The sequence below is a fragment of the Microplitis mediator genome, chromosome 1, assembly GCF_029852145.1.
Source record: "Microplitis mediator isolate UGA2020A chromosome 1, iyMicMedi2.1, whole genome shotgun sequence".
In the NCBI taxonomy this organism is placed as follows: domain Eukaryota; kingdom Metazoa; phylum Arthropoda; class Insecta; order Hymenoptera; family Braconidae; genus Microplitis; species Microplitis mediator.
Genome location: NC_079969.1, coordinates 22,474,106 through 22,488,374, shown reverse-complemented (window position 1 = coordinate 22,488,374; position 14,269 = coordinate 22,474,106). Strand labels below are relative to the sequence as shown.

Here is a 14,269-nt window from a genome sequence, read left to right as displayed (position 1 = left end):
GCCATCTTTACCTTCTTCTTGGTACTGTCAAATAGTCGTTACGGATTTGAATTTCGCAATAAATTGCCGCGACACTGCGCGCGCATGGCGGGATATCTGGGAACTAGTTTTTAAACGGGCGGGAAGTTCAAATAATGGTTTTTCAAATTTTTTATTGTAATGAAAAATTATAATTGGATTTATTTTTAATGGAATTTTGAAAAAAAGTTTTTTTTTTGACAGAAAATTATAAATTGATTTAATTTTAAATTTAAACACAATTTTGTGTACAAAATTTATGAGTGAATTTAGCAGACAGACAAATGTAAAATTATTAATAAATAGGGTGAATAATTGATAAAATTAAATTTAAAAAAAATGCGCATTTAGAAAATTTTGAAATTAATAAGTGCATTTTTTTACAATTCAATTTTATTAATTATTTACTCTATTTATTTATAATTTTAAATGATACTGAAGTTAGCCGAGGTCTAATAATTTTTTGAGTTTTTTTAAAACGATAAATTGTTGAAAAAAAATATTTGAAAAAATTGCACCTGTAGTTTATTAAATTTTCTACAGGTGCATATTTTTATTTTTTCGTAATTGATTCGTTGGAAAAAAAATCCGAAAATTGTCCATTGTCTGTTAACTTCAGGATCATAATTTTTAATTTATCTGATGTCTGCTACATTTACATTCATACAAAATTTTAATAATGATACAGGTAATTAATTTTTTAAACACAATTAAATATTTTTTTTTTAATAGTTTATTACATAATTATTATTTTATTTTCGATTGATTGCTTGGAGGATCCACTGCTTGAACTCTTGCATATCAATTTGATACTTCTGTTCATTGGCCAGCTCAGCGATATGTTTAACTCTGGAAAAAAATGAAATTAATCTTTGGATTTTTCTCAAAAGGACAAATTATTAAAAAAAATATTTTAAAAAATTGCACATATAGTTTTTTAAATTTTCTACATGTGCATTTTTTTAGTTTTTTTTTTTTTTCTTATAAATTTGTTGTAAAAAAAAATCCTAAAATTGTTAATTGTCTACTACCTGCAGGATACTGAAGTTAGCAGACTCTAATAACTCTAGGATTTTTTCAAAACGATAAATTATAAAAAAAAAATATTTTGAAAAATTGTACTTATAGTTTTTTCAATTTTATACATGTGTATATTTTTAGTTTTTTTTTTTTCGTAACTGATTTGTACAAAAAAATCCCAAAATTGTTAATTGCCTACCAACTCCAGGATCACATTATCACGATATAAATTATTGTTATTAAAAAAAATGACTTACACATTAGCACGGTCTTCATCGGGACTACAAGGTGGTAATTTGTCTTTTTTAATGCTCATGAAAGTTTTAATTGCATGTAGAACAACGTTTTCTGCAAGACCAACACTAATTGCGGTTGCATGAGCAAAACTACAAGTTACGTTACCGGATATTAATTCGTAGAGAAACACTAACGAGTTATCTTCATCGAGTACATAATCAAATGTCTGCAACAATCATAAATAAATAAATAAATTTAATTGTAATTTAAATAAATTATGACACAAATGTACCATTGATTGGAGTATGGGTGTCTTCGGTAAGAGTTCAATGACCCGATGGATGTGAGTCGCGCATAAAATATGCGGGCAGTAATTCCCTCTTGAAATGAAACTCTTCAGAATGCTGGTGAGCAGAGCCAGGGAATCAGTTTCCGAAGTTCCTTTGCCGAACTCGTCCATTATTATCAAAGAGTTCGGGGTGGACGAGTACAAAAGACTGTTTGTTTGCCTCAGGTCAATCAGAAAAGCACTCGCGTTCTGCGCGATGCTCTCCATCGTGGGCATCTGAGTCAGAATATGAGTGACCACTCCTATTTTCGCTGTCTCCGCGGGTACATAGCAGCCTATATGTGCCATGTAGACAATCAGGGCAACTTGTTTCAAGTAAATGGTCTTTCCGCAAGCGTTTGGTCCAGTGAATATTTTAACGAGACTACTTCCGCCTCCGGATTGCGTGTCGTTTGCTACGAAATCTTTCTTTAGTTCACTCAGAGGATGACGTCCTTTTTTTATGTTTATTACATGGGATTTAACCATCTCCGGTTTCACGTAATTGTGTGAGACCGCTACTGTTGCAAATGACAAAAGTCTACAATTAAAATATATCACATTAATTATCAATCATCAGATGATACTGAAGTTAACAGACAGCAATTTCGGATTTTTGTTTTTCCACAAATGAATCGTTTATTTGAGAAACCCCATAAGTCATGTTTTTTACGAAATTTGTTTTTTTGCATTTTTGGGTTCTTTGGATGTCCCTCCATAGAAATCAATCAAAATATGCATCAAATCAGCGTTTAAAAAAAATTAACGGGGTGACAGCAATTTATTTTAATTAAGAAACCCCATAAGTCAATGACTTAAAAAAACATATGCAGTTTTAGTTTTACAGAAATTATTTTTTTTTTTAAATTTAAAATTCGCGCTTTTTAGGGAAATTAATTTCAAATGTTGTTTTATTGTTGACTGTTATATGGCTAATTAAAATGTTTAAATTAATTATAATTTTTTGTAATTTCTGAGTTTCAGAGTTCAAATACATATTCAACACTTCATTTTATCAGTCTAAAAAATGATTTGAGTGGAAACATTTAAAAAAACAATGATTTTATAACTTTTTTTTCCGTTTGGTTGAGAAACCCCATAAGTCAATCAACTTTAAATAATTTTTTCAAGTAGTTTCAGTTAAAAAATTAAATTTTTCTTGTTGGAATCTTTTTCAGAGACGCTAACATTATTGTATTCAATTATTTATTTATTATTTTAATGTCAAGTTTTTCAAAAAAAATGTTTTTTGTGTTTCCTGAAAAATTTTGTTTTCTTGACTTATGGGGTTTCTCAAATAAACGATTCAAATCATATAAAAAAAAAAAAATGAAAAAATGTACATGTAGAAAATTAAAAGGACCACAGGTGCAATTTTTTTAAATATTTTTTTTTGCAATTTATCGATTTTAAAAAAATTCTAAAATTATTAGATGTCCGCTAATTGCAGTACCATAATCATCAGCTAAATAAATATATATATAGATATATATTAAATACATACGTATCTAATTCAGCGCAATATTCAATTGCATTAAGTACCGGCCCTATGTGTTTCTTAATGTAATTAACAAGTCTTAGCATTATCTGACTTTGTCTTCTTGTTATTTTTAACAAAATGTCACCCATTGTTTGATCCAATTCTACAAATATTAAATATTATATATCAGTATGACTTTGAAAGTATAAATTGTAATTTATTTATATTTTTTATCTGATGAATTTACCTCTAGCGCCTTTGCTTTTGTAATAGCGAATATTATTAATGGAAAACTTAAACTCTAAACCAGGTATAATTTCATCATCGGGAGGAGTTCCGTTCCATTCAGTAATTGCCAAGCAGTACTGAATATCAGGTATGTAGACCATTATACATTTCTCGACATTCGAAGGCAGGTTTTCTAATTCTTCGGTCGCTTTGGCTGTCAAACGTTCGGGTAGCGAGTGTCTTAAATCGTTTACTGAAAAGAATGAGCAATAAATTATTGACGCAATTTAGTTAATTATTTTTTTCGGTAATATAATTTATAATAACATTCATCTAGCTCTGGGTCAACATTTCTTTTGACGATAAATTTTCCTTGTTTTTTACTCATCTCGAAGTCAATTATGTAGTCGATGAAATAATGGGCATAGTGAATCCCTTCTGTTATTGAGTCTGTTATTTTAGCAAATATTCCCACTGAGTCACGATACTGCTGACAAATTTCTCCGATTGTTATTATATTTACTAGAGTCTGTAATAAGAATACATATATTTGTGTAACAAGAGATGAAACAAAACGATTTCAGGCCAGGGTGTAGTTGGCTGACATCACCCGCACCTGAAATCGACTGGAATATAATTTTTACTGGCTGAAGAGACACTGAAATTTTAAATTTCGATGCTGTCATCATGAAAATAAAATAAAAATACTGTATCAAATTTTCCCCAATCAGATGTCTTGGCTTGGGCAGTCGAGTATTTATTTAAAATAGCCGGCGTAAGTCGATGGACGTGATTCAAACATGACTTCAAATTATGAACGACATGTTGGTTGTCAATATCCAAAAAAAATTCAATTGCTTGGGTGCGTTCCTGTAGAATTTTTATATTTCTCGTTGGATGTTTCATAAGTTTCCTATAATTAAAAAAAATCTGTAGGAGATGATATCTGAATATTTAATAAAATAATTTACCAGAGGTAATAAGCGCCAGGGCGGGACTGGCATCGATTCAAAAATGTGTACAAATCGTTTCCCTGATTTTGAGTGGCGCCGAATTTAAAAAGACTCGGGTGGAAACGGGACTGCATGATATTTAATGACTTGTAAGTGTCATCTTCGATCATAACTAAGTCTTGCAGAAAAATATAATTAATATAAACGTAGCGAGCTTGACCTGAAGGAGTCAACGACAACTTGTTCCAGTTCTCGTCAAGATACTTGAGAAGTAAACCCAGAGAATGGATCATCGTGCGGGACTTGAAATTAAGCAGAGAGTTGAGAAAAATAATTCGGTCTGCGTTGGTCGCGTCCTCAGGCTCGCAGTCCAGTTTAAGACAACGCACCCGATGGTAACAATTGTCGTAATTATTTTCATTCTTCGGTAGAATTTTCAGAACCGGCTGGACCATACGAGTGACACCCGTTGATGTCGATGGTAGAGATTGATTGTCTTCGGCTAGATCTCGGGCTATAGATTTTTTTACTGATGTTATAAAAGGATCTGGTGCTCCGTTCAATATCAGGACACACTGGGGCTGGCATTGTTTGTAAAGAGCTTTTGTTATCTGATAATCAAAGTCATCTTCCATCACATCGTCCATCACAAATAATTGTGATGTACTAAAATTATAATAAGCGGCTCCAATGTAATTTTTCTTCCATACCAATGCTAGAATTGTCTGAAAATAAATTATTGTTACCAATGAGATTAGTTTTTTTACATAAATAAATTTATTGGAACGGTTCTGTAACAATTAAACCGAAGACAGTTCAACCGAACGACAGTTCAAACCTGGATCTGGACCCCCTTATTTAGGTGCCCTCTTATCAGAGATTTTTTTTCGGTTGAAATGTCGCTAGATTGAACTGTCGTTCGGTTGAAGTGTCGTCGGTTGAACTGTCTTCGGTTTAATAGTCGCGGCACCATTGGAACATTTGTTTACTTGATCAGGACCATCGGATATCGGTGGTGGCTTTAGTTCCGAATCACCGGATGATTTTTGCTGATTGGGAGTATCAGTTTCTTCATTGTCTTCTTCTGATGAAGTGTCCAACAATTTATCGAATTTAAATTCACGTCCGTCTCTGTCACATTTAATAATTAATACCGATTATTAATTAATTGATTTTAAATATAAATATTAATACTCACTCCAGTGGGGATTGTTCATTGTTCAATTTATCTGACATCTTCGCGAGCTTTGTTCGTAATATCAGTAAAAATTGAAATTTTAAAAAATGAGCTTCTGACAGTGCAAGCAACTTTATAAAACTTATTTTAAATTTGGCGGGAAATTCAAATTAAAAAGAAATGACACTGAAGTTAGCTGACGTCTAATAATTTATTTTTTTTACGATGAATAAAAAAAAAAATATTTGAAAAATTGTACTTGTAGATTTTTGTACTTTAAATTTTCTACATGTGCATTTTTTTAGTTTATTTTTTTTTGTAATTGATTTGATAAAAAAAAAAATTCGAAAATTATTAACTGTCTGCTAACGTCAGAATCATTGGAAATAAATTTAATTTTTAATTTATTTATTTTTTCATAATAAAGTTATTTATTTGATTACATTAGATGAGCAAATTTCGAGTTTGTTATCTGTACATAATTACAACATATTTTCCCTAAACCTTTTTTACTTATATATTTAATATATAAAATATATGCTATAGATTTATTATTTATTTCGTTAAAAAATCAGTATATTGTTAATTTTTTCGACTTGTGAGTACATACATTATTATTATTATTTAATTATAATTAATATTATTATTATTAATGTTAATTAATATTATTATTGATTAATCCGACTAAGAATCTTTGATTGGACAATTTGTTAGAACTTAATTACGTAAATACTTACAATTTATTAGAGAAAAAAATTATTACGAACACATTTGGTTAGAGATTATTAAAATACTAGACATTAATAATATGAAATTATAAATAATTAATTAATAAAATAGATGTACAGTTGATAATTAATAATCCAATTTAAATAATTAATGAGTGTAAATGTAACTGACAGGAATTTTTTAATGAATGTCAATGTAGAGACATCAGACAGATTTTAAATTATAAATAAATAGAGTAAATAATTAATAAAATAAAATTTTTTAAAAATGTGCATGTAAAAAATTTTGAAATTAATAAGTGTAATTTTAGTGAAAAATTATTTTTTTAATTATTTACTTTATTTGTTCATAATTTTAAATTTGTCGGATGTCTGCTACATTCACACTCATTTAAAATTATAAATAAATAGAGTAAATAAGTAGTAAAATTAAATTTAAAAAAAATGCGCATTTAAAAAATTTTGAAATTAATATGTGCATTTTTTTGAAACTTTATTTTTTAAATTATTTACTCTATTAATTTATAATTTAAAATTTGTCTGATTCAATGAGTGTGAGTGTGATGATACTGAAGTTAACAGACGTCGAATAATTTTTTGATTTTCTTTTAAAATATAAATATTAAAAAAAAAAATATTTTGAAAAATTGCTTATAGTTTTTTGAATTCTCTACATGTGCATTTTTTTTATTTTTTTTTTTTCTCATAAATTTGTTATAAAAAAAAATCCTAACATTATTAATTGTCTGTTAACTTCAGGATCATGTGAGTGTGGCAGACATCAGAAAAATTTATAATTATAAATAAATAGAGTAAAAAATGAATAAAATAAAATTTAAAAAAAATGCACATTTAAAAAATTTTGAAATCAATAAGTGCATTTTTTGTAAATATTTTTTTTATAAATTATTTACTCTATTGATTAATTATTTTACATTTGTCTGATGTCTGCTAAATTCACACTCAGAATTTTAAAATTTTTGAATAAATGAATAAAATGTGAGGAAAAAAAATAAAAAAATGCGTATTTGGAAAATTGAAAAATTAACGCGCGCATTTTTTTAAATTTCATTATTTAAATTTATAAATTGTTTGATGTCCACTACATTCACACTCATAATAATGATACTAAAGTTTACTAATAACTTTTGGATTTTTTGTAAAACGATAAATTATAAAAAAAAAAGTATTTTTAAAAAATTGCACTTATAGTTTTTTGAATTCTCTACATGTGCATTTTTTTAATTTTTTTTTTTTTTAAACCGATTTGTTGAAAAAAAAATCCAAAAATTGTTAATTATCTTCAGACTTCATGACAGTAAAGTTTGCAGACATCTGACAATTTTTTAAATTTTTAAATAAAATATTTTTAACAAAAAAATTAAAAAATGAACTTTTAGAAAATTCTAAAATCAGTACATGCATTTTTTTTATTTTATCAATTTAATTGTTTAATTTTTTTATATGTAATTTAAAAATTGTCTTATGTCTACTACATTTACACTCATTCAGACTTCAGGGTGATATTGAAAATTACTTGAAGGTTAGTAGAAAATTTTCTACGAGTTTTTAAATAATTTATAATTTGGCATCTTTATTCATTTATGAAATTAAAAGAAAAAATAATAATGGACTTCCAAATAAAAATAATAATAAGAAATAAAGAAAAAAATACTGAGTGAACTTTCGGTCATAGAAAAAATGGGCGCCATTTTTTTAAATTTCAAAGTCGGGAGTTTTCAAAATTGATATTTTTTCAAAGAAAATGCGCGCCCACTTTAACATGACCCCAAATATTTTTTTTGTTTTCCACAACTGCAACAAAAAAAATTCCTGAGTGAAAAATAAAAAATTCGAGTTCTGGAGAGAATTCCGAATTATTATTTTTTCTTTTATATTAAATATAACCCACGTAAAATATTTACAATTATATTCAATTTATTTCTGCTGATCTCTATTATAAACTCTGGATTAAATAATTAATCATAACTCAAAATACAGTTAATTATTAACATAAAACAATAACTACCCTATTAATTTAAAAACTAATTTATAAAAAATAATGTTAATAATTAATTAATTACAGTATTACATTAAATGGTGACTTGTATTAGTTTTAGCCGCTAAATATCAGTATCATAAATTTATACTAAAACATAAAAATAAAAATGAAATAATAGAAGTATTTGAAATTTAAATCAAATGGGAATCGGCGGCGGTGGCTGAGGATTGAAAGCTATCGGGCGATAGTTTTTTTCTCTAACGAACGGCTGGACGGCGTTAATAATAAAGCCATTGGTGGTGACATTGACAGACGGATTTCTGTTCACTGGTTCCACAGGTGTCTCTTCTTCGGAGCTTGGTGTCTCAGAACTTCTCGCAGGACTCGCTGACCTGGTCAACGTCACCTGAGACTTTTCATCGTGATCATTTTCGAGCTTCGTCGCTGGTTCGTCCCTATTTTTTTAGGTATCAGCTGCCATTATTCATTAGATTAAATCAACCCGCGTTTTTTTTTTAAACCAATTAATTTTAACTTAATCATCAGCATTCTCTGCCCAATTTTACTTGTTACTAAAACCCGATTGTTTTATTACTAAGCGCAATCATTCCACTCATTTAAATTTAAACGTTTTTGTTTTTTAAATTGTTTGTTTGTTTTAATGAAGCGTTGTTAGATGACTAGAGGTGTTAGGACTACTTACTTAAACAGCAATCATTTAAAACCTGCGTGAAATAAAAAATACAAGCAAAGAATTAGCGGGTTCGTTGGTAGGATTTAAAAAAAAAGGTTTCGTGTCATGATCCTGAAGTTAACAGACAATAATTTTAGGATTTTTTTTTGCAACAAATTTATGAGAAAAAAATAAAAATAAAAAAATGCACATGTAGAAAATTTAAAAAACTATATGTGCAATTTTTCAAAATATTTTTTTTTTTTATTATTTATATTTAAAAAAAAAATCCAAAAATTATTTGACGTCGGCTAACTTCAGTATCTTAGTTAAAAAACAATTAATAATTTTAGGATTTTTTTTGCAACAAATTTATGAGAAAAAAAAAACTAAAAAAATGCACATGTAGAGAATTAAAAAAACTATATGTGCAATTTTTCAAAATATTTTTTTTTTTATTATTTATATTTAAAAAAAAATCCCAAAATTATTGTCGGCTAACGTCAGTGTCATAGTTGACAAACAATTAATAATTTTAGGATTTTTTTTGCAACAAATTTATGAGAAAAAAAAAAACTAAAAAAATGCACATGTAGAGAATTTAAAAAACTATATGTGCAATTTTTCAAAATATTTTTTTTTTATTATTTATATTTAAAAAAAAATCCCAAAATTATTGTCGGCTAACGTCAGTGTCATTTTCTGTCTAGTTAAATGTCATCGTTACCATATTTATTTCATTACGTCACAACTAAGAGATAAAATTTCACAATATATGTAAATAAAATTTTAAATACTATTTCATAATGCAGTTAAATAAATAAAATGTTTACGGCAGTGAAACTGGATGTAAATAAAAAATAAATTAGGCAACAGACAGTCAGTGTCATAATTGAATAAAACGACCGGCAAAATTAATATATAAAAATTTTGTTTGTAACCTGATGTGAGGAGTTGGTATTTCGATGGGAAAGTCATTGGGTCATGCAACATGCTGCAGTATTACTACTATATAACTGAATGATCTAAAGTGGGTCATTAGCGAGACGAGATACAAGATTTATTTATTTATTTACTTAATAATAATTAATAGTTTGTTTTTTTCAAACCACAAGGCAACGAGATGTCATCAACATAAATAATTAGACGCATTAATTAATAATAAAATGCCTAGAGCGTAATTTTCTTGTATCATATCTCAGTGTCTAATCTTTACGTCATTCAAATTCAAATTAGAGGTCACAGGGCCGAAGCAACGTATCCATTTAAATATAAGTACGTAAATAAATATAATAAATTACCTAGTGCGAGCAGGTTTGCTATTTTTATTGTTGCCGTTTTGTCGTGAGTGCGGTCGGGTATTTGGTTGTGACAATTCGCTGTCACTGCTGGCTAAAGAGGATCTTGCAGCTACCGCTCCATGTGCGAAATCTTTCCTGTTTCAGTATAAAAAAATATTTATTAACTGTAATTATTATTATTAATGATGACGTTTAAAAATATTACCTGTAGTTGTCTGAACGTGGCGTGGAATTTAAATTAGCATGTTTTCCCGTATGAATATTCGAGTCGACGAATACATGAGAGCTTTTGGGAATGTCGCACACAATCTTTGGATGTACCGTAGTCTGCTTGACCTCGAGGTGGGAGGACGACTCGTTTGGCGCCCAGTCGTAGTATTTCGGGCGGTAGTCTTTGTACTCTCGGGGCTCCTGTTTCTGGTGGTTCTGCTGCTGGATCCGGCACTCCTTCTTGCGATGGTACTCGTCGCTGCTGACGCTTCCTTTCCGGTTGTTCACGAGCTTCCCAGGTGGTGCTGAGGTGGGCGAGGAAGCTGACGAAGAAGGCGCACCGTCTGGATCCGCGCGAGACAGGTGCGAGCTGTCCGATGCTGGAGGCAAGCTACTGAAAGTTAAACAAATAAAATTAATTAATTAATTAATTAGTAATAAGAAAATTTATAATTTGAATGAATAGTCACCTAGAATTTTCATCCATACTGTAGAGTCTGAGCTGCTGTCTGATATTAGCCTTTTCTTTGGCTCTTTTCCGTTGGAACTCTTCCTCCACTTTGCGCATGGCCTCCAACTCACTTTTCCTCTGACGTTCTTTAGCCTCGGCTTCACGTGACAGTTTTTCCGCCAATCTGCGACGCTCGATCTGCCTGACTGTCGACTGGAACGTGAACCTCTTGCTCTTGGGGTTCGGCTTTATGGATATTTTAGTGCAGTTGTTGCTGTTCATGTCGTTCTTCTTGTCCTGGAGACTCTCGGGGCCGTTGTTCACTGGGGAGTAGCTGCGCTGCTTCATTTCCGATATGTTTTCGCAGGACTTTGAAAAATTTTGGGACTTGCGGCTCTTGTTGCCCAAGTCAGTGAACGATCTCTCGCGGTACAGCCCCAGGTCTTTCTTGTCGTTTGATAGCTTGCTGTACCCATTGCTGATTCCGTTGGTGTACCCGTTGGCGAATCCATTTATGAAGCCGTTTTTGTTGCAATTCTTGACCGGGTCATTTGACTTAAGATTTTTCGAATTGATGTTTATATTGTTGTTCATTTTGACGCTGATTTCTCCGACGGAGTTTCTGTAATTCAAGCTCTGGGTTCGGTGCTCGGTGTCATTGGATGCCGGTAAATACATGACGTGTCCTCCAGAAGCGAGGTACGAAAATGACGGAGGTTTCATTACCACAGGAAAACTCGTTTTCTCGTCAACGTCATCCAGAGCTTCGTCTTCGAAGTCTTCAACGGGAAAATTAGCATCCCAACCAGGGGAGCCATTGATCCCGTTGTTAACATCGCGGCTGTTAATTTGATTAGCTTGGTTGTGCTGCAAAGAAGTCGGCGCACTTGTGGACAGCAACCAGTTGTCGTCAAGTGTTTCCCCGTGTTTTCTCTCAAACTCGACGGCTCCCAGGCCGAAAGCCCCCGAGACCGAGCGCTTAATTTTCTGCAGCGAATTAAATGACGAATCTTTAGGTTTCTCTGCTGTATAAACGCAGTGGCGATTGTCATCGCGCGGCAAAGACAGCGAGAAGACGTGAGCACGGGGAGGAAATTTAGCGCTGGGTGCCATAGGAGGCGGGGAATCAACGCCGGCATCGCTGCTAGACTCCTCGCCTAAATCTTGCTGCGGTGTCCAGGCCGGTCGCGCGGTGTTGCCCGTTTGTGTTTTTAATCTGTCGACAGTGACGTCGAGTGAATCATCATTGGGCACTCCGGCGTCACACGAGACACCCGAGTCGCCGGACTTGTCGTGAGAACTTCTCGGCCCCAGAGCAATTAAAGGCCTCGGTGGTCGCGAGAGACGTTCAATTCTCTCCTCATACATCACCGGAATCTCCTCGCTGGCGGTGCTCATATTCGGGCCTGGGGTTTCTAGAGCCGATAGCAATCTCCAGGCGGCTGACGGCGAAAATCTGGGGATCTCGAGCTGTTTCTTAGGCAGAGTTGGACGTAATTTTAGTGCAATATCTTCACTATTATTTTTAACGTCGTCCAATTCATTCAGCAAATTATTCTGCTGGTGCTGGGATCCCGTGTAATCTTTATCTTGAGTATAAAATGTCTTGGTCGTTGTAGTTGTTGTTGTTTGTTTAGACTTGGGTGACACGCCATTACTCAAATTCCAATTCTTCTCCACAACTTCCTTGGACTCTTTGACAATACTCTTTTCACAAGACTTTATTTTTATTTTTTCGCTCTTGACGGGATTACTCTCTGACCATCTTTTTTCACTGTCTCTATAATTCTTGTCCTTGACATCAGTTCTTTTTCTTCTGGTGTTCTCAGCGGCGACGGCGGCAGCAGCAGCGGCGACCTTGTTCTCTTTGCCCCTTGGGGGTTCTGGTGTGCTCTCCCGGCCGGAGCCTTGACCTCTAACGCCTATTCTGTCTCTACATTGGAGCGTCGCAGGACTCTCTGACCTCGTCCGCGTGTGCTGCTCACTGCCAGCAGTTTCTTCACTCTTCCTGCTTGTCTTGGAGACTAAAATATCGCTGGACCTATTATTCTCGCGGTCATTCCTCCGGTCAAATTCTTTGCCACGCAGCCTCTCGGAGTTTCGTTCGTCCTGCGCGTGACCAAAGTCCTCCAGCCGCCCGTTTATAAATTTTCTCGTGACAGCGGGCTCTGAATTCCCATTTGTAACGACACTTTCCTCATAGGTCGTTGACTTTTCCAAGACCTTACGTCTTCTGTTGATGCCGTTTTCCACAGGTCGTTCGTCAACGTGATCGCTTGATTTTTCTGCCAAGCCATTACGGCTACCGCGAGGGCTATCCATTCTTCTTTCCTCGTACGAGCGCGTTTCCTGGCTCCTAATTACTCTATTCTCACCTCTGGTGCGTTCCTGGAATGTTCTTTCCTCGTAGAATCGCGAGCAAGTTCGAACCTCCTGACATTTATTATCAAACTGCTCCATACTTCTGCTTTTACGTCTATCAACACGGCAATCATTTACACAACTTTCTTGTTGCTGCTGCTGCTGCTGCTGCTTGGATCTCGAGTATTTTTTGTCCCCAGGATTGTTCTTGCGTGCATCAATAAACGTCGTGGACTTAGATAATTGGTTTTCATGTTTCAACTCGGTGTTAGCGGTGGGTGCGCCTACAGGTCCCACGCGTCGATTGTAGTTGAGTTTATTGCGCACCTTTTTCGCTACCTGCATCAGCTCTGCCTGGAACTCGGGACTGCTGAGGCTTCTCTGAAGGGTATTCTTCCCATCGAATTTCTTAGAGGATCTCCTCCTTTCATCCCTCGTCCATTGATCTTGTTCCTGGTACTCTCTCCACGGTCTGCTGTTTTCTTTGCCATTAGACACCTGCTGCTGTCTCTCATTAATCCATCTTCTCTCACTCTCAATACCATCCGTGCACTCTTGCTGTGCGGGCTGGCTCCAGTTGCTCTGCTGACGTTTAGTCTCAGCCCGGGTTTTAAACAGCCGGGATTTACGAGGCGGCGGTTTAATGCCCCGTGACCCGGGGTCCTCTTCCTGTCGGCAGCAGTTGTCGCGATCGGGACCAATCGCCTCCCATTTGTAGGAGTCCGGTGATGACCCGTCGCCGTTAATTGCCGGCGGTGCTGGGGCTTTGTACTTCTTTTTTCCGCGATACCGACTCTCGCGCTCTCGCGATTCGCGCTCAGGGTAGTGGTATCCCGAGTGACGGTCTGTAGCCGGAGGATGTCGCGACTCCGATGGGGAGTAACGCAGATCCGGCTCACTGCCGAATCTTTTGAGCTCCACCATCTCGTTTTCACGGCAGCTTCCGTCGCATGGACGATAGTGACCTGCACAGCAGTGCTGGTTTCCTGAGTCATTTCGCGCTCGGGATTCACCCAGGTGTGAAGTTGAAGTGCTTCTGCTTCTATATATCCCTTGCTAAAAATTTAATTAGTATCATTAGGATAAAAAACAAAACCACTGA

The 14,269-nt window shown here is 33.8% G+C and overlaps 2 protein-coding genes across 8 annotated transcripts in view; both read right to left on the bottom strand.

Annotated features, from left to right (window-relative positions):
- Positions 1–396: 396 nt before the first annotated feature.
- Positions 397–5,406, bottom strand: LOC130675257 (mutS protein homolog 5-like). The gene is made up of 9 exons (XM_057480812.1): positions 5,254–5,406; positions 4,283–4,989; positions 4,020–4,224; positions 3,639–3,840; positions 3,331–3,564; positions 3,108–3,246; positions 1,568–2,144; positions 1,296–1,501; positions 397–867 (listed from the first exon to the last, which is right to left on the bottom strand). Exons 2-9 carry the CDS (start codon positions 4,909–4,911, stop codon positions 771–773), a joined length of 2,289 nt encoding a protein of 762 aa, XP_057336795.1. The 5' UTR covers positions 4,912–4,989; positions 5,254–5,406; the 3' UTR covers positions 397–770.
- Positions 5,407–6,404: 998 nt separating this feature from the next.
- The window catches only part of LOC130666528 (uncharacterized), a 74,000-nt gene continuing 66,135 nt past the window's right edge, over positions 6,405–14,269 (bottom strand). For 2 of the 7 annotated variants that reach the window (XM_057467750.1, XM_057467670.1), the window contains 4 exons: positions 10,826–14,223; positions 10,351–10,749; positions 10,146–10,280; positions 6,409–8,626 (listed from right to left, as the gene is read on the bottom strand). In XM_057467750.1, coding sequence (XP_057323733.1) covers positions 8,368–8,626; positions 10,146–10,280; positions 10,351–10,749; positions 10,826–14,223 — 4,191 coding nt within the window. In that variant the 3' untranslated portion in view covers positions 6,409–8,367. Of the gene's footprint in view, positions 8,897–10,141; positions 10,281–10,350; positions 10,750–10,825; positions 14,224–14,269 lie in introns of those variants that run through there. The other 5 variants (XM_057468073.1, XM_057467913.1, XM_057467835.1 and 2 more) reach the window with 5 other exon arrangements.

Coding starts and splice junctions, on each gene's coding strand:
- LOC130675257 (XM_057480812.1), bottom strand. CDS start 4,911: ATGGACGATGTGATGGAAGATGACTTTGATTATCAGATAACAAAAGCT. Junction 3,841..4,019: donor ATTGGGGAAAATTTGATACA/GTATTTTTATTT, acceptor TTCTTATTACAG/ACTCTAGTAAATATAATAAC. Junction 3,247..3,330: donor CAAAAGCAAAGGCGCTAGAG/GTAAATTCATCA, acceptor TAATATTTGTAG/AATTGGATCAAACAATGGGT.